The sequence below is a fragment of the Suncus etruscus genome, chromosome 19 (genome assembly GCF_024139225.1).
Source record: "Suncus etruscus isolate mSunEtr1 chromosome 19, mSunEtr1.pri.cur, whole genome shotgun sequence".
Classification (NCBI taxonomy): Eukaryota; Metazoa; Chordata; class Mammalia; order Eulipotyphla; family Soricidae; genus Suncus; species Suncus etruscus.
In genome coordinates, this window is record NC_064866.1 from 28,180,251 (window position 1) to 28,204,750 (window position 24,500).

The following is a 24,500-nucleotide window of genomic DNA, read 5'->3' on the forward strand; positions in this document are numbered from 1 at the left end:
CTTTTTTGTTTTGGGGAGCTATACCTCAGGCACAGGGCTTACTCCTGGTTCTGTGCTCAGGGATCACTACTGGCAGGGCTTGGGAACCATCTGCAGTGCCAGGGATCTTGCCCAGGTGGCTGTGTGCAAGGCAAGTGCCCTACCCTCTGTCCTTTCTCTCCACCTCCAGGTTTTGCACTCCTAACGTAGTATATGCTAACCCTGTTTGTGAACGCGAGGCCCTCTAGTAGTCACTCATAGGAGAAGGGATTCATTCTTCACAGTGTATTGATTTGTAATTTTCTGCTTGGAATCACAAGGATTTCAAGCCTTATTGATCGTATTCTTGTGAAATGGGGCCGATTAGAAGAGTCCACAGTCCTTGAGGTTTTCTTTGATGATGATATCTGTAACTGCATCAAACACAAATTTGACATTCTGTGTGTCTGTAGCACAAGTCATGTGGCTGTAGATTTCTTTGACGTCTTTTCTCATGTTGAGGTCAAGGAACTGAGTCTTGATATAATTCCCTGCATCTTCGTAAGAGTTGTTTCCTGTTTTTCCAGAAAAATGGGGAAGAAGTGTGATAAATCAACCCTTCTTAGTTACTGTGTTTTTTAGGTGTCTGGCTTGATCTTCAGTGTTAGCTGTACTAGGGAACCTAATTTTATAAAAGAGGGTTTCCTCCTCTAATATCCCAATCATTTCTCACTTGGGCACAAAACTTGAGGAAGGAGGCATTTCTACATCTCCACCCTTGGTTTTCTTGGTCTATCAGGGACATTCCTACATTTAAAGATTGCTTTGTTGGGCTGGAGAGGTAACAAAAGAGGTAGGGTGTCTACCTTGCAAGCGCCCCCCAAGCCAGGAGTGATTTCTGAGCGCATAGCCAGGAGTAACCCCTGAGCATCAACAGGTATGGCCCAAAAACCAAAAAAAAAAAAAAAAAGATTACTTTGTTTTAGGGAAAGCTGGATTACAATCCAATGCCCAAGGCCCAACTTTCTTCCAAAAGACAAATTCCTTGATACCTCCTTTCCAGAGGACATGAGATCATCACCAGTTACTCTGAAGAGAACTTACCCTCGTACTCTGGAAAACAAATGCTGAGATGAGCTTTCTTGATCTTCTCCTCAAAGAGGTCCTTCTTGTTGAGAAAAAGGACGATGGAAGTAGCTGCAAAGAACTTGTGGTTGCATATGCTGTTGAACAGGTGCAAGGACTCATGCATTCGATTCTAGCAGAGGAAATGAGAGACATCAGTTGGAGCTGGTGGTGACACATACCTGCCCCCTGCCCTTGTTCTCAGTGGAAAGCCTAGTGTTCCAGATGTAGAAAGATAGGACAAAAGTGAGCTCTTCTTTAGTGTGCTGGCATAGTGCCCAAGAGATCTGACTTCCTCTAATCTTTCTAGCAGAGCTTTGAAACTGGGGAGAACTTAGGGAGCCTTTCTGAGTCTTTTCTCTGTCACAGCTGGTTACCCTGAAAGTCTAATGAGATCATGTATGCAGCATGGTGGCAGACATAGAGGTGAATAAAAATTGTAATGCAGGTAAGAGCTTTGACAGCCACGAGTGCAGTTGATCCAGGATTGAAACAACCTGGGTTAGCTTGCATCCTCCTGGGACAGCTTTGGAAAGCTCCTATTAGTCTGGGATTGCAGTTTCTGCAGGAACATAGTACAGATTCTTGGCCTTCCAGGGACTCCCAGTGCCTCCTCACAAGTATGTGCACTGTCTCATCTCCTTTCCTGGCCACTTTGAGCAGGTGAGAATTGGTAAGACACAGGGAGCATCCGGACATGCTCCGTCTGTAGCCCGACCTGTTTCTAGGACTAGGATGTTAGGAACTGGAAGTATGCTGTTAGCTGACTTCTGGTGTCTTTTCACCAAGTAAAAAAGATACAGTCTAATTTATGTAGTCTTCTTTTCATTGCTCCTTTTCCTACAAAAACCTTTTAAAGGGTTTTAAAACCTCAAAAGCTTCAGATTTAAAAATAGAGGATTTGGGGCTGGAGAGATAGCATGGAGGTGTAGGGCGTTTGCCTTGCAAACGATTTCTCAGGAGCAATTTCTCAGCATAGAGCCAGGAGTAACTCCTGAGTGCTGCCGGGTGTGACCCAAAAACCAAAAAAAAAAAAAAAAAGAAGAAGATTTGCTTATTATTTTTGGGTTTGGGGTTACACCAGCAGTGCTCAGGGACTATTCCTGACTCTATGCTCAGAAATTGCCCTGGCAGACTCAGGGGACCATATGTGATGCTGGGATTTGAACCACCATCCTTCTGCATGCAAGGCAAATGCCCTACTGCTGTGCTATCTCTCTGGCCCAAAAATAGAAGATTTAGGAACCAGAGCGATAGGGCAGCAAGTAGAGCATTTGCCTTGCTGACCCGGGTTTGATTCCAACATCTCATATGGTTCCCCAACACTGCCAGGAGTAATTTCTGAGCACAGAGCCAGGAGTAACCCCTGCACATTGCCAGGAATGGCCCTAAAACCAAAATTAAAAAAAGATATAGGGGGCTGTAGCAATAGTATAATGTGAATAGGGCTTTGCATGTGGCAGACAAAAAAGGGCAAAGAAAATGGAGAGCCTTTTAGACAATCACTAGCAAGTATTAAAAAGTACTCTAGGGGCCAGAGAGATAGCATGGAGGTAGAGCATTTGCTTCGTGTGCAGAAGAACGGTGGTTAGAATCCCGGCATCCCATATGGTCCCCTGAGCCTGCCAGGAGCAATTTCTGAGTGTAGAGCCAGGAGTAACCCCTGAGTGCTACCGGGTGGAACCCCCCCCCAAAAAAACACACACACACACACACACACACAAACAAACAAAAAAAAGTACTCTGGGTGGAGTGGAGAGATAGGAGAGCAGTAGGGTGTTTGCTTTGCATGTGGCCAACCAAGAGGGACCCAGTTCGATTCCGGGGGCATCCCATATGGTCCCCCAGCCTGCAGGGGCAATTTCTGAGTGCAGATCCAGGAGTAACCCCTGAGCGCCGCTGGGTGTGGCCCAACAACAAATCAATAAATAAAGTTTGGGCCCGGAGAGATAGCACAGCAGTGTTTGCCTTGCAAGCAGCCGATCCAGGATCAAAGGTGGTTGGGTCAATCCCGGTGTTCCATATGGTCCCCCGTGCCTGCCAGGAGCTATTTCTGAGCAGACAGCCAGGAGTAACCCTTGAGCACCGCCGGGTGTGACCCAAAAACCAAAAAAAAAAAAAAATAATAATAATAATAAAATAAATAAAGTTAAAAAATTAAAAAAAAATAAAGTAGTCTAGGGGCCTCTTCAAACCTGGGTTCTCCTTTTAATACTTACCTCTGTCACTTATCTCTTGTCTCTGCTTTTTCCACTCTGGAGAAGCCTTTATACTCTTACGCATATATTTCCATGCTTTTCCCTTACATATTTCTAGATAAGTTTCATTCAAAAAAGTATCTCACTTCACTTAAAAATAATACCCCTAAGGGCTGGAGAGATAGCATGGAGGTAGGGCATTTGCCTTGCATGCAGAATGTTGGTGGTTCAAATCCCTGCATCCCGTATGGTCCCCTGAACCTGCCAGGAGTGATTTCTGAGCGTAGAGCTAGGAGTAACCCCTGAGTGTTGCCGGGTGTGATCCCCCCAAAAAATACCCCTTGGGGCCAGAGCAGTGTTGCAAGCAGTAAGGCATCTATCTACCTTGCCCACGCTACCCTAGGATAGACCATGATTCAATCCCCCAGTGTCCCATATGGTCCCCCAAGCCAGGAGCAATTTCTGAGCACATAGCCAGGAATAACCCCTGAGCATCACCGGGTGTGGCCGAAAAGTCAAAAAAAAAAAGACCCTAGGGGTCGAGAGTATTAACTAGTTGGTCAAGGCATATATATTGCTTCCTTCCATCCCTCCATCCGGCACCACATATAGTCCCCTGAGAGCTGCCAGGTATGATTCCCAAAACAACTCAAATGAAAATGTTGGTCTGTCCAGAAAGATAATTTTCTAGCATGCGACTTACCCAGGTTAAATTCCTAGCTCTCCACATGATCCCCTGAGCACTACCAGAAATGATCCCTAAATGTAGAGCCCAGGGGGAAAAAAACCTTAATACAGCTGGGTATGCCCCATCTCTCTAGTTTTATTTTTAAACAAGATCATGTGAATTTGTTTGTTTTTTGTTTTGTTTTGGCTTTTTGGGTCACACCCGGCTGTGCTCAGTGGTTACTCCTGGCTTTACGCTCAGAAATCGCTCCTGGCTTGGGGGACCATATGGGACACTGGGGGGTCGAACCATGGTCTATCCTAGGGTAGCATGGGCAAGGTAGATAGATATGGAATGCCCGGATTCGAACCACCATCCTTCTGCCTTACCTCCATGCTATCTCTCCGGCCCCGTGAATTTGTATTATTAAAGAGAAGGAAGAGCTGGAGCAAGTAATAAAGGACACAAGATTTTTGCATCAGAAACTAGACCCCGTGGGCCAGAGAGATAGTACAGTGGGTAGGGCATTTGCCTTGCAACATGGTCAACCGGGATTTAATCCCTGACATTCCATATGGTCCCCCAAGCCTGCTAGGTGTGGTTTCTAAGACCAGAGCCAAGACTAACCCCATTAGGGAGCTGATAGGTAATATTAGTTTTCCATGTCTTTGGTATCAATCAGACTTAAGGTATCTTGCTGGGCATGAATATTTTCTTATAGAGCTTTTGTCTATGGAACTGGGCTTAAAAGAATCAGACTTCAGAGACTGACCCCAGGGAACTGTCCAGCTGCCAGCTTGAGTGGCACATGAGAACCCCAACTTGCCCATCTCTCAGTCCTGCTGCTTCACATTTCATATTTAGGCTACCAAATGAGGTTAGTAGTTCAGCCCTCTGATGTTGCATCACGTAACCAATGATGTGTGTTGTTTTCTTGGTGCCATTTCTCCCCTGGTCTCCTAAAGGCAACTTAAAGGAGGGAACTAGGTTTAGATGCTTTGCTGAAGAGAGTTAATAGTCCCTTTAGTACTATATTCCTTGGGTGTTTTATATAGTCCAAATGCTATTTGACTGTCTACTCTCAGACCAAGGTCACGCTCAGTAAACCCAAAGCTCTAAAGTGCATGTGTTGAGTCTGACAAAGAGGTTTCTGAAGAATTGTATGTCTGAGATACTGATTGGTTGGATCCAAGAGCATTTCTCTGCCAAGGGGCAAATGGACCCCAAGATACTCTAAGGGCGCTACACATAGAAATGGGATGGGAAACCATGATATGAGACTAGATGGCTAAGCTATAAGACAGGGGAGGCCACCTGAAGGAAATGAGGTGAGAGACTCAGTGTCTTACTGGGAGCTGACAGCTACCAAATTGGTGTGTAAGGAGACACATAACTTGGAGAAAAAGCTAGAGCTCTTGCGCAGAGGTCACTCACCACTTCGTCATCCTCCACTAGCACCATGTCATAAGCGCTGAGAGCTGCACAGAAGATGATACAGGTGACCCCCTCAAAGCAGTGGATCCACTTCTTCCGCTCCGACCGCTGCCCTCCTACATCAAACATCCTGGGAAGAAGCAGCTGCTCTCACAGGGAGGCCCCTAATATTGGGTGCTTACCACTGAGGCTGGCAGGGCCTAGCGCTTGGGTGTTCGGGGAGAGGATAAACAAAGACTGTCATTCAGATGGGGTGTCTCTGAGGGTGCCAAAGCCCATCCAGGTCCTTTTGGGGGATGTTGTGTGTGTGTTCCCAAGGGAACCAGGTACTGACCTGAAGTTTAAGTCTTTCACAGAAAACTTGGTCTCAATGATGCCTGTGGTCTTGACTCTGGAGCGCAGCACGTCTTGCTCATTGGGGATGTAGCTGGGAGCGGTGATGCGGTCTAGTTGGTTCAGGTAGCTGGAGGAAGGTAAGGGACATCAATGACTGAACTGTTCAGCCAAAGCCCAAGGAGTTAAAGGCCCTTTTACATACAGTGAATTTGGGGATAGATTGAACAAGGATTTTGTTTTGTTTTGTTTTGGAGCCACACCTGGGGTTACTCCTGGATATATGCTCAGAAATTGCTCCTGGCTTGATGAATCATGTGGGATGCCATGGGATCGAACCATGGTCCATTCTAGGCTAGCGCATGCTATCACTTGATATCTATCAAGATATCACATGATAGCTATCATGCTATCACAATGACCTATCACTTGCACCACTGCTCCGGCCCAAGAACAAGAATTTTTTTCTTCAAACCCTAACTTTTTTTTTCTTTTTTTTTTTTTGGTTTATTGGGCCACACCCGGTGACGCTCAGGGGTTACTCCTGGCTATGCGCTCAGAAGTTGCTCCTGGCTAGGGGGACCATATGGGTCACCAGGGGATCGAACCGCGGTCCGTCCAAGGCTAGTGCAGGCAAGGCAGGCACCTTACCTCTAGCGCCACCGCCCGGCCCCTCAAACCCTAACTTTTGTCCTCATAGGATAAAGTGAAAGTGGACTAGTGGACACCCTCACTGGATGCAGGGGGATTTGTCTCATTTAAATCAAGTCAGTCATTTTCTGTTTTGGTTTTGAGCCACACTCTCCAATGCTCAAAGGTTACTCCTACTTCTGTGGTTATGAATTATTTCTAGGCAGTTCTAGGAGGGCCAGATGGGATGCTGGGGCTCAAACCTAAGTCAGCCCCATGACATAGGATAAAGCAAGCACCCTATCTGTTTCCTATTGCTCTGGCCCCAACTCAGTCATTTTTCCTCAGAATTTTCCTGACTACAAAGATTTTTTTTAATTTTTTAATAATATTTTATTTAAACACCTTGGTTAAAAGATTTTTTATTTTTATTGTTATTATTTTTTTTTTTTGCGTTTTGGGTCACATCTGGTGGCGCTCAGGGGTTACTCCTGGCTTTATGCTCAAAAATCACTCCTGGAAGGCTCAGGTGACTATATGGGATGCTGGGATTCGAACCATCGTCCTTCTGCATATCAGGCAAATGCCTTACCTCCATGCTATCATCTCTCCAGCCCTGTTGTTATTATTTTTGTTATTGAGTTTGTTGTTATTATTGTTTGTTCAACAACCCCACCCACCCAGCTGTGGGTGTACTGTGAATGTAGCTTGGTAGCTTAAATAGGTGGCAAAAGATTCAGGCAGGGGCCAGAAAGATAGCACAGCGGTAGGGCGTTTGCCTTGTATGTGGCCAACCCCAGACAGACTCTAGTTCGATTCCCAGCATCCCAGATGGTCCCCTGAGCCTGCCAGGAGTGATTTCTGAGTGCATAGCCAAGACTAATCCATGAGCGCTGTAGGTGTGACCCAAAAACAACAACAAACAACAACAACAACAAAAATAGTTTTGATTCTCAGTTCCATCCAGGTAGTATTGGTCTCCTTACCAGCACCACAATGAAAAGGAGCTGGAGTAGGTAGATTGAAAGTAATATGGGCCCGGAGAGATAGCACAGTGGCATTTGCCTTGCAAGCAGCCGATCCAGGACCAAAGGTGGTTGGTTCGAATTCCGGTGTCCCATATGGTTCCCCCGTGCCTGCCAGGAGCTATTTCTGAGCAGACAGCCAGGAGTAACCCCTGAGCACTGCCGGGTGTGGCCCAAAAACCAAAAAAAAAAAAAAAAAAAAAAGGAAGTAATATGAGGGGTCGGAGAGATAGCATGGAGGTAAGGCGTTTGCCTTGCATGCCTTAGGACGGTGGTTCGAATCCTGGCATCCCATACGGCCCTCCGAGCCTGCCAGGAGCAATTTCTGAGCGTAGAGCCAGGAGTAACCCCTGATCACTGCCGGGTGTGACCCCCCTCCCCCCAAAAAAAGAAAAGAAAGTAATATGAGAGTGATATGAGAGGAGACTGGAGCAATAGCAGGTAGGAGCTTGCCTGCAAATATCTGATTTGGGTTCAGTCCCTGGCAATCTCCAATCACCACCAATAGTGGTATGGCTCAGAAACTAAAAACAAAAACACAGGTTCTGCAATGCATGAGCCTTATCTGTATCCTGGATTGTGTTGAGGGGGTGTAAAAGCATTGAGATAACTGGGAATATTTGAACACTGACTTGGATGTTTAATGGCATGAAGGCATACTTAAATATTTAGCTGTGATGATGTTATTTCCTAAGAGTTCATCTTTTTTAGAGATGTATAATAAAAATTTCAGGATGAAATAGTATGTCTGGAATCCGCTCCATATGAATCCAGTGGAGGAATGAAATAAAATGAAACAAGAGTAGCTAGCTGTAGACGGTAGGCCATTTGCAATACCATTCTCTCTTTTTTATCTATTTAATGATTTTTTTTTTTGTTTTGTTTTTTGGGCCACACCCTGTGCCGCTCAGGGGTTACTCCTGGCTCTGCGCTCAGAAGTTGCTCCTGGCTTCTTGGGGGACCATATGGGACACCGGGGGATCGAACCGCAGTCTGTCCTAGGCTAGCGCAGGCAAGGCAGGCACCTTACCTCCAGCGCCACCGCCCGGCCCTATTTAATGATTTTTATTTTGGAAAAAAGAAGGCAAACATGAAGTGAGATGACCGAGAGGAGAAGAAAATAGCACAAGTGGCTTCTGTGTCCATGATTTCACATGTGGATTCTCATTTAATCATGAGCCTTCAAGTTTCATGTTGTATTTTATTTATTAGGGTGTTTGGGCCACACCCAATGGTGTTTGTTACTCAGAAATTACTCCTGGCAGACTTTGGGGACTATATGGGATGCCAAGGATCGAACACGAGTTGGCCACATGCAAGGTAAACACCCTACCATAGTGCTGTTGCTCTGGTTCCTCATGTTGCATTTTACAGATAAAGAATAAAGTCAAGAGCTTTTCCAGAAGGCATTGTGCTGGATTTAAAAAAAAAAAGGCTTAACTCTGGTCAAATAGATCTCAATTCCAATGTAGCCTTTTTGCCATTTATCACAAATTAATGGACTCTGTTGAATGAACCTCAGCTTTTTGTCCTAAATGGGATTTAATAAAATATGCTGTCTTCCTTGGTGCAAATTATCTCAAATGATTTGACATTTCTGGCAACACTCAGGATCTTAATATTTTTTTATCAGTGTTCCAAGGATAATAATGATGACTTTATCACAGGTTGGTTAAACTCTGCTGATTGAGATAGGATTAGTAAACTCTGTCTCCTTTGAGGAACCAGTTTTTTTGTTTTGTTTTGTTTTTGTTTTAGGTTTTGGGGCCACACCCAGTGACGCTCAGGGATTACTCCTGGCTCTGTGCTCAGAAATTGCTCCTGGCTTGGGGACCATATGGGTCACTGGGGGATCAAACTGTGGTCCATCCTAGGTCAGTCTCATGCAATGCAAATGACCTACCTCTGCACCATCACTCTGGGCCCATGGGGAACCAGTTATATAAAGCTGATTTTTCTCTAATTCCCGACCAGATTCCCTTATTTACCCCGGCAGCTTTCTGTTTCCTACTTTCACCCCTGACTGAAGAAGCTATGGAAGGTGCCATATAGCACTTTGCGACACAGACTGAATTCTGTCCCTGTTACTGCTTCAAATGCTAAATGCAATCCTGGTGGCACTGCTGTTTGTTATCCCTGGTGCCACAAGGTATGAGTTCTCTGGTGCCCTGCAACCAAATATGCAAGCACCACAACTCAAATTACAAGCACTCTAACAAGTAAGTACACAGCCCAAGGGAACAACATGACCATGTGTGTAACTCTTGGTCATCACAGCAAAAAAAGAGAGAAGGGGAAAGGGAGAATGAGTAACCAGCAAAGGCTTCTATTGCACTCTCTTAGAAGAAAGTAGACATGTTAGGGGCCAGAGCGGTGACGCAAGCGGTAAGGCATCTGCCTTGCCTGTGTTAGCCTAGGACGGACTAAGGTTCAATCCCCCAGCGTCCCAAATGTCCCCCAAGCCAGGAGTGATTTCTGAGCACATAGCCAGGAGTAACCCCTGTGCATCACCGGGTATGGCCCCAACCCCCCAACCCCCCCAAAAATAAGACTTGTTAGTAGCTTGAGTGAGCCTAGGTTACCAGCAGGAAAGTCAGACCTAAGAGCAGGTCTGAGGATAGGGGCCATGGGCAGGGCTACCTGGTTTCTCCTGGTTCTGGAAGTGGCTCCATGCCAGGCTCAGAGGATGGGGATTAGGGCTTATAATCAGATCAGTTCCTACTTGAGATGGAGGGGGCTCTTCCGTAGGCTTCAGTGAAGCATTAGGGAAAGAAGGGAACTGTAGCAAATGTCCCTGTCATAAGTCATTGAATTAAATTAACTGTGATTCAATAAAAATTTAAAAGTGGGGAACTGGGGACATTGGTTGTGGGAAGTGGAGAATGGTGAAGGGAAGTGGGAACATGGTATGTCTGAAACTCAATCATGAATTACCTTGTGACTTTGTAATTCATGGTGGTTCAATAAAAATTGAAAGGGAAAAGTAAGGGCATTGATTTCAAAGCACAGTAGAGAACCACTCAAGCCCTATCCAACAGTTCAGTCCTTGGGGCTCCATCTTGCGGGCCCCGACACTTAATTTAATTTTGGGGTATTTGGATGCAATACCTGGCAGTAATTCTTCCACCTCACTTTTGGTTCTGTGCTAAGGGATGACTCTTTTTTTTTTTTCTGGGCCACACCCGTTTGATGCTCAGGGGTTACTCCTGGCTAAGCGCTCAGAAATCACCCCTGGCTTGGGGGACCATATGGGACGTTGGGGGATCGAACCTCGGTCTTTCCTTGGCTAGCACTTGCAAGACAGACACCTTACCTCTAGCGCCACCTCACCAGCCCTAGGGATGACTCTTGATGGTGCTCAAGGGACCACACATGATGCCAGGGGTCAAACTGGTTTCAACCACAGAAAAGCAAGTGCCTTAATCAACCCTTGAAACCCACTCTTTTGCCCCAGCCATTTTATTTATTTTTGAAGGGTAGGGATAGATTTTATTACCCCATATCTTCCATTTAGTTTGAGGTAAAATAAAAGCCACACATTCAAAGCCCCATTTCTGCTACTGTGTATTAGAATTACTTCTCTTGTGAATACTGTGATCAAATGAATGGAAATTCTATACCATCACACACACGCTAGCTTTTCATATCACTGGTACTTTTTAGTTCTCGTGAAACGTGCCCAAGACTGTCTGTCCTACAAATGGTGCCAAACATCTGAAGGAGCACCATTAGTTTATACCATTAGAGCCTTTCAAACTCTACCCTGGAGTCTCAATGCTATATGTAGAATCAAAATAATGAATGAAAGTAATGACCTTTCCATCCCCTTGAGCCTGATGCAAGCTGGGATAATGCATGTTCTTGAGTACCTTGTTTGAGATATTCAATTCTTTCAGTTTATGTACCTCACCCGACCCCTGTCCTCTTCAGAGACTTACTAGGACGCTGAGTCATTGAGCTGGTACTCTACAGCTCTGTCAAAGCAGGCTTGCACCCCTCCATCCTTCCAGAGCCTTTTGATGATTTCCACCAGTTCAGGGGGCATGGTACCCTCCTCAATGGAGTCTGCCAGGTTATTGAGTTGCCGCCCATCATCCTGCAGAATAGAAACCTAGTTGAAAATGACACCTGACTCATGGCCATCCTGGAGGGATTCTGGGAAGACTTCAAGAGTGAAACAGTCTGCATTGCCACCACAGCCAGAGGGAGTAGTAGACTCCAGCAAGACCCTATGTATGCAAGCTTTTAGTATACTCTGAGAGGCAGAGAAAGGCAACAGAGCCAGCCTTGGGTTGGCTCAAGGCTAGCTGAGGTTCTGGGAGGAATTCCTCCATGTTACTTTTCACCCCAAAGTCTAACACCACAAGAAGAGGGTTCTTTTGCTGTGGGAACAATGGTGTTAAATTTAAAGACTTTGTTGCATGTTGGAGAGATTATACAGGGGTGAAAGCGCATGTAGCTCATCTTGGATCAATCACTAGCACTGCCAGGAATGAGCCCTGAACACAGTTTTAAGAATAGGTCCGTTCACAGTCAGGTGTAGCCCCCAAACAAATAAACAAAGGCTACATTTAGAGATCTGAAATGGGATTCTAGTGGTAGAGCACATATCTTGCATGAAGAAGGCCCAGCCCCAGTCCCCAGCACTCCATGATTCCCTGAATATTGCTGACTATGGTCCTCACAATTAAGAAAAAAAGTAAGAGGGCATATTGTTCATGAAATAGACAAGGATGGAAGACAGGAGCTCAATCCCTTTGTTCTTCCAGTTATTTGAATATATGAATTATTTAATGCTATAACTAAGGCTTTTGCAAGCACCTTACCAGTCCCAGAAAGAGCAAATTTTACAAACACTATCATAGAAAGAATTGATTAAGGAATGATCAAGATTAGAAGGGGACGGAGAGATAGCACAGCGGTAGGGCATTTGCCTTGCATGCAGCCAATCCAGGATGAACAGTGGTTCGAATCCCAGCATCCCATATGGTCCCCCGTGCCTGCCAGGGGCAATATCTGAATGCAGAGCCATGAGTAACCCCTGAGCACCACTGGGTGTGACCCAAAAATAAAAACAAAAGCAAAAAAAAAGATGATTAGAAGCTCACACTCTATTTGACCTTCTTTCATCAGGACTTGCTTGTTGTTTTTGTTTTGTTTTGTTTTGTTTGTTTGTTTTGAACAACACCCAACAGTGACCAGACTTATTCCTGGCTCTAAACTCAGATCACTCCTGACATGGCTTGGGGGGATCATATGGGGCTCTAAAAACCAGCTCAGGTTGTCTACATGCAAGGCAAGTGTCCTACCCAGTATACTATTGCTCTGGATTCTTCATGATTTGTTGCCACCTGCCCACATCTCATCACTCTTACTTCCACACTCCCTCATATGCTTTAGCTACATACCACATGGCTCAGATCATCATAGTCGATGCCTAGTGTGGTCATGGCCCGGATAATAGCCAGGATGGACTGCAACACATTGCCGTAGATGATGGCCTTGTACTCCAAGCATTCTTCTGGTGTGTAGCCATCCTGGTGAATGATCCTGTGAGGAAGGACAGACCAGACCTCAGCTTGCCCCGTGGGCCCAGGGAATCTGGGTTAGAAAAAGCTCAACAGGCTGAGAGGCATAGCTTTGCATGCAGGAGGCTCAAGTTTGGTCCCTCAAAGCTCTGTGGGAGCCACCCCCAGGTATACCTCAAAAAAGGAGAAGCAAATAACAGGGAAAAACAACATGATTGTGATTTCTACTGCTGTCCCGAGTGAGGAATGAGAGGCAAGAAGCAGGCAGATGAGGGACATTAGGCACCAGGTCCATTATAGTCTTCATGTCTGATTTCATTACCACCAAAGAGCCTCTACCCTCCTCCTGGCCCCATGCCATCTTCCACCTCCCCCACCCCCCTGTCCTCTGGAACTTTGTTCCTACTCACTTCATCTGTTTGACGATGGTGCTTTTTCCTGACTCACCTGCACCTGTGGGGAGAAATTTGCAACTTTGCATGGTTCTCATATGCAGTCATGTGCCACGCCCACAGCAGGTGGTCTGAGGCCACCCAGCCAGTGCTGGCTTGGACGTGCTGGGGGAGAAAGAAAACTCCATAGGGACAAGTGGGTCCCTGCCCTACATTTCTGCCAGTCTTGCTTGATAGCCAGTCTGAATTCAGAGCAAGCTCCCCTGCCTGTAATACTGGGTATTCTTGTTTCTGGAGGTTTGTTCTGTGCATTGTAGAGTGTTTACCTTCACTCCTGATCTCTACCTACTAAAGACCAGTAGCCTTCCACTCCCCAGTTCTAGCTAAGAATGTTTCCCAGAGCCCCAGGAGATGATGGTTCAATAGCTAAAAGGACAGACTTGGAGCACAAGGCTATGAGTTGGGGCCTTGGTGCTAACAGCTCTACTGTTTAGGACTTTGGCCCTGCAACAAAAGGTGTAAGCTCCAGGTAGAGCCAAATGTGTGTGGGCAGTACAACCAGATCAACTACTCTCATCACTGCAAAAATAGCAGCAACAAAAAGAAGATGAGGGGGTGTCCTCAAATATCTGCCCCAGGGAGACAAAAATCTCCTTGGCAGTCATTTCTGTTCAGGGGAAGTCTTCTGACTCCTTCTCCCATTTATACTCAGAGAGTGGCCTTGGGTAAGGACCTGAGCGAACCCCAGGGTCACTAAAAGTGCTTTTCTATTATCTTACTTCTGCTTATGTCTCAATATTCTCTCTGATCTGTTGATCCTCATTCAAGACCCTCCACCAGGGGCCAGAGAGATAGTACAGAGGTTAAGCACAGCCTTATCCATGGCCAACCTGGGTTCAATTCCTGGTGCTATATATTTTGATCAGTGATTAGCTTGGGTGCTCAGGCATTGAACTGCCATCTGTCAGGGCATTAGAAGAGACTCTGAAATTTAAAAATGTAAAAACAAACAAACAAAAACAAAACAAAAAGACTGCCGAAGGATGCAGCTGAAGAAATGAGGGGTTACAGTAAAATCTTTCCATGCTGCTAATCTGGGTTCCACCCCCAGTACTATTTGGCCCTGGCATTGAAATGCTAAATTGGTTGACCAAGAATTCCTGGGAGTGGCACCACTTGGAGACAAAAAACCCTGACGGAAGCCCTTATAACGGGCAGAAAACTTAGCTAAAAAGCAGGACCTTGTGACAAACACAGAACTTTGCTAAAAGCAGGTCTCCGCAACAACAGAGAGCTGTACTAAAAGCAGATGGTCTTAAGAAATAAATGTAAACATTTAAGATTTAAGGCTTGTACAGAAACAAAGAAGGCACAGAATTTTGGTCCTGGAAAACTGAGTCTAAATTATGAGGCCCCCGTTATCTGTACATTCCGACCTGCCCAAGATGGGTTCCATTATCAGTGCACCCTGGCCTGATGGAGATGGATCTCATGATCTGTACATTCCGTCCCACTTGCCGATGAGAAGTTATCTGTTATCTGTCCACCTGTTATCTGGACAATCTGGCCTGTTCAATGTATCTGTCCCCTATCAACATATTTACGAGCGGAGCTGTGCCCCCCAAAAGTATATAATCGGGGCTTTGAGTTTCAATAAACGGATTTGGATCTGGAATCCTTTTCCCACTCTTGTCTGTGCCTGTGTCTGTCATTGTGTCTTTGTGTATGCGTGTGATCTCCCTCGAGAAAGAATAACCACATCTTAATTGGTGTCTCTCCCAAGCCCCACCAGCAGTGATTACTGGGCATAGAGCCCAGGGCATAAAGTAAACTGGGTATGGTCCAGAAACCTAAACCTTCCACCCCCTCAAAAACAAAAACAATCCTCCAGACCTTTTATGGCCCACTAACCTGCTCCCCAGGCATCATGTCCTGATGCCTCCAGCCCTTCCTGGTCAGCCTGTGCCTCACTTCTTGAGCTGCTTATCCAGATTGAGAAAGAAAGCTGCTTAGGTCGAAAAGCTTATCTGGCGGCCTTGCTTTCTTCTCCCTTCCATAGCCTCCTGTGCTCTATGGAGCCTGGGCACAACATTCATGCTCTTTTTGAGTGTGCTACTCCCACTGGAGAGGAGGGGCCTTAGGGACTTCATCGATCCAGAGCCACCCTTGGACCCCCATGTTTTCCTCTGCAGAGCGGTAAGGAGGCCTTGAACACTATAATCTTGGTTCTATTTGCAGCAACAGGGGGTTTCTCTGACAGACCCACTGAGGAGCTTAGCTTTTCCCAGCACAGATCAATGATTAGTTTTGGTGCTCAGGCGTTGAACTGCCATCTGTCAGGGCATTAGAAGAGACCCTGAAATTTAAAAATGTAAAACAAATAAACAAACAAAAACACACACACAAAGAAGAAGAGACCCTGAAAAAGGCTGCTGAAGGATGCAACTGAAGAAATGAGGGGTTACAGTGAAATCCTTCCATGCTGCTGATCCGGGTTCCATCCTCAGTACTATTTGGCCCTGGCATTGAAATGCTAAATTGGTTGACTAAGAATTTCTGGAAATGGTACCACTTGGAGACATAAACTCCTCCCAAAAGGTCCCATTTCTCCCCACTTAGGACTCCCTAGTTGAAAAAAATATGAATAAAATTTAAAACTATATATATGGTGGAGGTGAGGCAGAGCAATAGTACATTTGCCTTGCAGATGACTGATCTGGCTTCACACAGCACCCTATATGGTCCCTGAGCCTACTAGGTGTAATGCCTGCGTTAGCTAGGAATAAGCCCTGATCATAGCCAGGTGTGGCCTCCAAACCCCCCAAAAAATGTTGAAGAGGAGGATTGGAGAGCTGGTACTTGGTACACAGGTAGCATGCTTTCCTTACACATGATCAATCTGGATTCACTCCCTGGGACCCAATATGGACCCAAGCCCCACAGGAATAATTCTTAAGCACAAAGCCAAGAGTAAACCCTGAGTGCAACCAGCTGTGACCCCAAAACCAAGAAAATATTTTGGGAAATCAGAGTGCTAGTACAGCAGGTAAGGCTATATTGACCCAACACTTGCTGACTTTGACCTCTGGCATCCCATATGGTCCCTCAAGTCCCACCAGGAGTGATCCCTGGGCACATAGCCAGGAATAAGCCCTGAGCCATCACCAGGTGTGGCCCATAAACAAACAAAAAATCCTGGGAGGTTGGGAAAAGGGGTGGAGGGAGGACAGCCCTGATGGTGGCAATGGCCCTGATTCATTGACACTATGTACCTTAAATATTACTGTGAAAGATTTCTTATTCACTTTTGGTCACAATAAAAATTATAAAAAAAGATAAGAACTTTCAAAAAAAATCTTGGGAGGAGAATGGAGTTCTTAATGATGCTCAGGGCCTAGTCCTAGCTCTGCTGGGGGTGGAATGAAGAACTCCTGCATACAAAGCAGGAATTCCAGCATTTCTAGACATCATTTGTCTCTCCCAACTCACAATTTTTTGATAGGGGCCATACCTGATTTGCTCAGGGGGCCACGCAGTGTTGGGGATTGAACCCAGAGCTTCACACTTGCTAGCCATGTGCTTTACCACCTGAGTTATCACCCTGACTCATGTTTTAAAGGATGTCTTATGGAATGGGGGAGGAATGCAAGACACAGCCAGGTAGGGAAGGAAGGGCTAGTTCTAGTCTCTGTACTTGACCCCCACAGATTCTAGGTGGGAGAGTGCTGGCACATCCAGGTTCACCAGTCTTGCTCTCCACAGCTGTCTGGCCAAAGAGAAGATGTTAGGTTTAGTGAAGTCTAAACAGAGGTGAGTCCTTGTTGATTCCTCACAGTACTAGAGACCATGCTACCCCACATCTTCCTGGGACATGGGGCTCAGCCTATGAGCTTCTGATCCCCACATCTCAGGATCCCTCCTCCTCAAGATGAGTGCTAGGTGCTGGTCCTCATCTCAGGTACCCCTTCCCAGCACTCACCCAACAACAGCAACTTGACCGTCTTGGCTTCCTGGGCTGCGTCCTCCTGCAGCCTCCGTTCCAGTTCCTTGGACCTCTTAGCCAGCTCCTTGTCTTCGGCGCTGGCTCCACTGCCCATCTTCTGCCTCCAGCCTTCAGCGTCTCCTGCTGGGTTTCTTACCTGGGAAGAGGGAAGACAAGAAAAGAGTAAATCAGGATCCAGCTCCTTTCTAATCTCAAACTCTAGGCTCCCCACCGCAGAAGACCTGCTTAGTGTGGGATTGGCAGCCTGGGATGGGTCAAGCCCATTAAGAGCTCAGAATAACAAAGGGCAGAGAGATGTGGTGCTCTTGGAGCTCAGGGAAGGTCTGCTGGATGCTGGAGAGGCTGAGGGTTCCTGAGATCTTGAGATCTTGGAATAAGACAACCCTCCCCCCCCCCCCCCCCCCCGCTCCCATCCTTCCCAGAGTCCTCCCAGAGCTCAATTTCTGCAGCCTTGGAGCCAGACAGGAAGCTGCCCCAGTGCTCACAGCTGAGGATGTCTCAGAGACTGGGTTGTGATGGCTTGAGCCTTCACTATATACTCTCCATTACTCTAGGCCTGTCTTGGCAGGGAAATTGATTTTATTTGGGGGGTGGCTGGGACAGCCTTATAAAGGGTCATAGGGTTAACGCAAGGACCCAAGGATACAGTGCAACTAGGATTACCCTGCTGTCCTGAGGTGCTGGGGACACTCCAGGGCTGCACCCATGATAATCTGGGACAGAGTATGAATGCATGAAATGGAACTGGGGCATCCTGCATGCACGGTAAGCCCCTTACCTCTGGTATAGCCCAGGTCCCAGGCAAGGGGAGATTTTGTTTGGGGTGAGGGTGCCCTTTTGTTGGGTCCCGTTTACTTCATTTTTGGTTGTTTGAGAATCCACAAAGAGCTCTCAGAATAAGAAGTTGATTCCCATCCTCTTGCCCCCTTTTGGGGGGGAAATCTTGGTAATATTTATCCGCAGCAAATAATCCACACAGACAGGAGGGTTAAGGAATAAAAGGTTGGGCGAAGAGACTCCTTTGTCAGCCTGCTGCTAGCTCCAAAACACACCTCGAGCCAGCCAGCCCACTCTGGCAAAAGACCCTGAACGCCTGGCACCCAAGCTATTTATTTGGCTCTCAACAGCGCCCCACCTGGAAGGTCAAGGTGGGACAACAGGCAAAGGATAATCTTATGGAAATATTTTCATATACAACACCCTTTCTTTTTTTTTTTTTGGTTTTTGGGTCACACCTGGCAGTGCTCAGGGGTTATTCCTGGCTCCAGGCTCAGAAATTGCTCCTGGCAGGCACAGGGGACCATATGGGGCGCCGGGATTCGAACCGATGACCTCCTGCATGAAAGGCAAACGCCTTACCTCCATGCTATCTCTCCGGCCCCACAACACCCTTTCTTATGAACATTAGAACTGTTTTCTCCAACAGCTTCAAAACAAGCACTGAGCAGGGGCCAGAGAGATAGCATGGAGGCAGGGTGTTTGCCTTGCATGCAGAAGGACGATGATTCAAATCTGGGCATCCTATATGGTCCCCTGAGTGTGCCAGTAGAGATTTCTGAGCACAGAGTCAGGAGTAACCCCTGGGTGTAACACAAAAACAAAAACAAAACAAACAAACAAAAGCACTGAGTGTTTAGCTTTCATGCTGTTAGCCTTGGCCTTACCCAGGGCACTTGGTGATACAAACCTATTCTCTATAGGTAGTTAGCTCCTTTCCTGGAAGGTCAGGGCTCAGCTCTGAGTTATCTCACCCTTGTGGTGCCATAGTGGATCATTCATAAAGGGCTGGTGAAAGAGGGAAAAGGGGTATGAGAGGGAAGAGAGGCCCCTCTAGAGTCAGAGGCAGCCCAGCTACTCCACTGAGTAAAAAGCACTTAGCAGGCAGTTAATACCTTGCTGCAGTTTGGACTGTTCTTACACCAAACTGCTCCTATTTGGAAACTAGACCATATGGGGTGTTGGAATCAAACCCAGATCAGCTGCATGTAAGATTTAACACCCTACCAACTCTCCTCTTGCTCTGGCCCACACCTGCAGCATTTTAAACAAACCAGAGCCATAGTACAGCTGGTAGGATGTTTGCCTTGCACATGGCTGATCTGGTTTCAGTTCTGGGCATCCCATATGGTCCTCCTAACCTGCCAAGAATGATTTCTGAGTGCAGAGCCAGGAGTAACCCTGAGCACATCCAGGTGTGCTCCCCCTCAAAACAATCCCCCCAAATATAAAGAACCAAACCAAGCTGATTTAATTGATTCTGGAGTTCTGGCTAGGCATGAAGATTTCCAAATGTCTTCAGTTGAGGGCTAGAGTGATGGTCAACAGGGCTGGAGCACAAGCTTTGCCTCAGGAAGATCAGGGTTCAATTCCCAATGCTGCATAGTTCCCTTGAGTACTGTTGGGAGAGATTACCAGATGTGGGACAAAACTGGAAAAGAAAAATCGAACCCACACTGCAGGTGAGTCTAGGCATAGTCCAAGAAGGGATGCAACTATGTTCACAGAGAGGCTATAGAACTGGAATTGTGCAGGGGGGGGGGGGCATCAAAACTGAGAAGTGGGTGTGGAGAATACCTAGGTCTTCCACCTCTCAGGTAGTCTCAGCTATGCTGTTACTCTGACTCTTTCCTGAGCCTTCTGTATCTCAGTGAGACCTGGCTATGAAATCAGGGGCCTCAGCATCTCAGAGTGGATAAAAAAGCAGGTAGCTGCCAGTGATAGTGTTTCCCAGATCCAAAGTCTTATGGATCTTTGCAAACACAAGTGAATGTCAGCCACTAAGCCTATTCTGGAATCTGGGTAACTCTAGCTCACTAGCCCTGTCCTTGCCTCACCACTGTATGTGGAACTGGGGTTGGAGCCACACGAGCCCTTCAGAGCAAAGGAGGCTGCCAGAGATTGGGCCGAACCAAGCAGTGCTGCTCCACTTTCCCACTCATGACCCTCTTTCTCCCCCACACGACCCCAGAAATGCAACATGGATGAGCACTGCCAAAATTAACTTGGATTCAGGGCACACTGGTTTTGAGTTAAATTTGGTTGTTGTAGGGCTGGAGAGACAGCACAGTGGTAGGGGTTTTTGTCTTGCACACAGTTGACCTGGGACTGACCCAGGGTTTGATTCTTGGCATTCCATATGGACCCCTGAGCCTGCCAGGAGTGTTTTCTGAGCTTAGAGCCAGGAGTAACTCCTGACCACTGCTGGATGTGGCCCAAAAACCTAAATAAATATCTGGTTGTTTTATATTCAGAAAATATTTTGCTGTTATCCAATTTTTCTTGATACCCCCCTTATCTTCAGTTAGAGGGGGTGTCACATCACAGTTGAATAAGCTAGAAGCCAGACAACGTGTTAACGGTTGTTTCTCACAATAATTCTAGGATAATGTTCTTGTTTCCAACTTACACAGCAGATAACTGAGATTTGAGGGTCGTGAAGTCACTAGTTCTGGGTCCTAAACTTAGTCAAGGGGCAGACCAAGTGCTGTAGAGAAACTATCACTGAGAGATGCCACCACAAAGAAAGACAGCAGATGTTCCAGCTCAGTCCCAGAGGCATTTGCTCTTGCACAAGGTACAAGAACCACTGACCTGTCATGGACCAGCTGCCTTTGAGCTGCTTCCTTTGTTCAGCTGCCAACTCTGCAAACTTCAATGCTGTTTCTCCTCTGTCTGAGCTCTCTGACCTCATTTTCATAACAAAGGAAATGAGGAACTTCTGGCCCTTGCGTGGCCTGTTTGCTTGAGTCCCTTTGCTATGCCATGTCATGCCAGGGGCCTCCTGCCTCAGCCTGAGCTCCAGGGCCTTTCTTGCAGCTTTTCTACTTTATTGTTATAATTAAATTCTGTGTCCTGGTTAACTAGGTAGGCCAGTTAGGGACTTTTCTCACTTCATATTTATTAATTAGATTTTAGAGTCATACCTAGCAGTGCTCAATGGGCTAGTCTGGCTCTGTACTCAGGAGTGACCACTGTCTGGAACCATATGAGGTGCCCAGAATTCAACCAGGGTCAGCACATGCATGGCAGGTACCTTAATCTCTATACTATCTCTCTGGCCCCCAAACTTTTTTTTTAAATTGTTTGTAGTGGCTGGTACTTAGAACTTCCTCATATATGCAAGGCAAGTACCTCTGTGCTACATCCTCAGCCCTGCTTTTCTCATTTTATTTTTATTTTCTTACTTTGGGGGCCATGCCTTGCAATCCTCAGGGCTTCTTTCTTGCTCTGTGCTCAGAAATATTCCTGATGGGGCTCAGGAGACCTTACCTGATACTGGGGAGGGAAACAGGATGGCTACATGCAAAGTGTTAGTGAAAATCAGAAGCTAGTGAAGCCCTCACCAAAATGAGGATCTGGTGAGACACAGGTCTGGGAGCAAATGTCAACACAGGAAATAATTCACACAGTAAAAAGGTACAAGAACAGGTTCAGGAAATCCAGCAATCAAGCAAGGAATTTAACCACCCAAGCCTTCTGCTCCTAAGAAGGAATGCAGCTCAGTGGAAGAAGACCAAAGAATGAGCCTTTGCCTTCCTCAGACCCCTGCTTTTATCAACAAGAATTAGGCCACACCCTAGGATGGGAAAGAATACCAAATAGGGAATAACCCATTATTCCATTGCCAGATCATACCCTAGGGTGGAGTATGAATATTGATTAGGGTAGGACCAATAAACCAACATCTCCCCCTAATTGACTTTATTGAAAAACAAAATAATTCGGGGCCGGGAAGGTGGCGCTAGAGGTAAGGTGTCTGCCTTGCAAGTGCTAGCGTAGGACAGACCAAGGTTCGATCCCCCGGCGTCCCATATGGTCCCCCAAGCCAGGAGCGCTTTCTGAGCGCATAGCCAGGAGTAACCCCTGAGCGTCAAATGGGTGTGGCCCAAAAACCAAAAACCAAAACCAAAAAAAAACACAACAAAAAATCCCAAAATAATTCACATCCATTATTCTAAGATTATGGCATATGCCTCTAAAGATAAAGAGATAAAGATTGGCAATATTTTTCATAGGCATAGCAAAAGTTGGGAAAATATGAAGAAAATTTTTGGCCTAAAAATGGTATCCTTGGGGGCCGGAGAGATAGCATGGAGGTAAAGCGTTTGCCTTACATGCAGAAGGATGGTAGTTTGAATCCTGGCATCCCATATGGTCCCGAGCCTGCCAGGAGCGATTTCTGAGAATAGAGCCAGGGTAACCCCTAAGCGCTGCTAGGTGGGACCCAAAAACAAAAACAAAATGATATCTTTATCCATGAAGCATCCTGCCTTAGGACCATCTGAAGGCATCAGACACTGATTTGTCTAACTCCATAGTCTTTCTTCAAGGTCCCAGGAAAGGTTTTCTTAAAACACAGTTTTCGCTCTAGGTTAGTGGGTTAGCTCATTCTGGAGCAAGTAAAACAGTTCCATTCATTCCTAGACAATCTCCAATTTTCCTAGGCCAACCTGCCTTTATGGTCTTCCCTGTAACATCAGGGTTATTTGGGCTTGGCCAATGTAAAGATGCAAAGTTCAAATCAAAATGATGAGCCAAAAGCTGACTTTGAGCTGTAGGAGTGTCTTAAAAGGGGATCTGTCCCTTTCCTCTTCAGGGTTGGGAGAGAGTCCTATTTCCAGAACTTTTTAGGTAATGAGAAGAGAGACCAGACTGGGGCCAGTTGGTACAGATCCAGTCTGTACTGGTAGATGGTTGATTCCTGGTGTAGAAGCAGTGAACCATGCTGAACCCAAGGTTGATGTCCAAGTCAAGTCACCAAGGCAAATGTTCAGAGTGGAAGGCCCTCTGTAACAAGAAATTATTGAGTCATCATCCCTAATGGACAATAACTCCTCTTAATTTCTAATATTTTCCAATTTTAATGCTCCTATGCAAAAGAAATGGTGCCATAGGATATTATTGCAGCCTAAGGGGAAAATAATAAACCAACAGTTCCTATCCTGGTTCTATCAAAAGCACAAAGAATACATGAGTACTAGCTCTACTCTCTTCTAAGAATTTCTACTAGCAAATCTAAATAAAAAGGGAAAGCATAATACACCATAGAGCATATACATGTTAAAGAAATACACTTAAGAAGTGTACAAAGACGGGGCTGGAAAGATAGCACAGTGGTAAGGTGTTTGCCTTTCACACAGCTGATTCAGGACAGACAGTGGTTTGAATCCCTGCATCCCATATGGTTCCCTGTGTCTGCCAGAGGCAATTTCTGAGCACAGAGCCAGGAATAACCCCTGAGCACTGCCTGGTGTGACCCAAAAACAAAAACAACAATAACAACAAAAAGGAAGTGTAAAAAGAGGTTATACATATTCCCTAAGTCTTTTGAGATAGTCTGAGGAGAGTAGATAAATTCCAGATCCCAACTGCAGTCAGCAACGCAGTCTTGTGGAGTCTGGAAAATAGCATTCACAGATCAGGAAACATCCTGGATCCGAGGATCTATCTCTCAATAGCTGAAAGTAGTTGTGAGTAACAGTCTATGGTGAAATGAAGTGGTAGAAATTCATTACTAAGAACATATCAGCAACAGCAGTGTGCCTGCCTTCTTCTTTGAGGATGACCCGCAGTTAAAAGACTCGAGTGACTCCGACAGCAGCAGCAGCAGCCACAGTGATGACAGAGAGCAGACCTTCATGTTGGATGAACCATTGAAGAGGATCATGAGCAGTTTACATGCCAATGGTGCTGCCTGAGTAGCGCATTCCACACAGTGGGCAGTCTGAAGCAAGTTCAGCTGGGCTGATTTGTATAGATCCTACAAACTGGAGCGGTACCATAGGCACCAGTTTGACTTCTGTGCCAGTGGTGGCATGACCTTTTTCCGGGGAAAAGAAATGGCCATATCCAAGAAAGAAGGGCTAACTACAATATAAACAGACATTATGTATAATATGGCTAAACATTAAGCATAGAGGTACCACCACCACACACACAGACGGACAAAAGGATTGATTCATAGAAAAACTGACCCATGTGGAATGGGTCAAAGCACTTCAAAATATAAAGCCGGCATGTCAGGTGAAAGTTTTCTACTTCCTTGGAATAATCAACATCGATGGAGGGGAACTTTGCTGAAAAAAGGCTTCATGGTTTAAAAAAATAAAGATTAAAATAAAAGAATAAAAAATATAATAATAATAATAGCCAATAATATTGGCTCAGAATATTTTTGCAGAGGGGCTTTAATTGCTGCAGCAAATCT

At 45.9% G+C, this 24,500-nt stretch overlaps 1 protein-coding gene across 1 annotated transcript; it reads right to left on the reverse strand.

Moving 5' to 3' along the window:
* Positions 1-342: 342 nt before the first annotated feature.
* GNAT2 (G protein subunit alpha transducin 2) lies at positions 343-17,387 on the reverse strand. The gene is made up of 8 exons (XM_049765779.1): positions 17,270-17,387; positions 13,309-13,351; positions 12,779-12,920; positions 11,309-11,466; positions 5,717-5,845; positions 5,383-5,512; positions 1,063-1,216; positions 343-533 (listed from the first exon to the last, which is right to left on the reverse strand). Exons 1-8 carry the CDS (start codon positions 17,385-17,387, stop codon positions 343-345), a joined length of 1,065 nt encoding a protein of 354 aa, XP_049621736.1.
* Positions 17,388-24,500: the final 7,113 nt, after the last annotated feature.

What these genes read in the sequence shown, in the direction of transcription:
- GNAT2 (XM_049765779.1), bottom strand. Translation starts at nt 17,387, where the DNA reads ATGGGCAGTGGAGCCAGCGCCGAAGACAAGGAGCTGGCTAAGAGGTCC. An exon ending in ACCATCGTCAAACAGATGAA is followed by an intron (nt 12,921 to 13,308) that starts GTGAGTAGGAAC and finishes CCTTCCTCACAG; the next exon opens with GATCATTCACCAGGATGGCT. An exon ending in ATGATGATCTGAGCCATGTG is followed by an intron (nt 11,467 to 12,778) that starts GTATGTAGCTAA and finishes TCTATTCTGCAG; the next exon opens with GATGATGGGCGGCAACTCAA.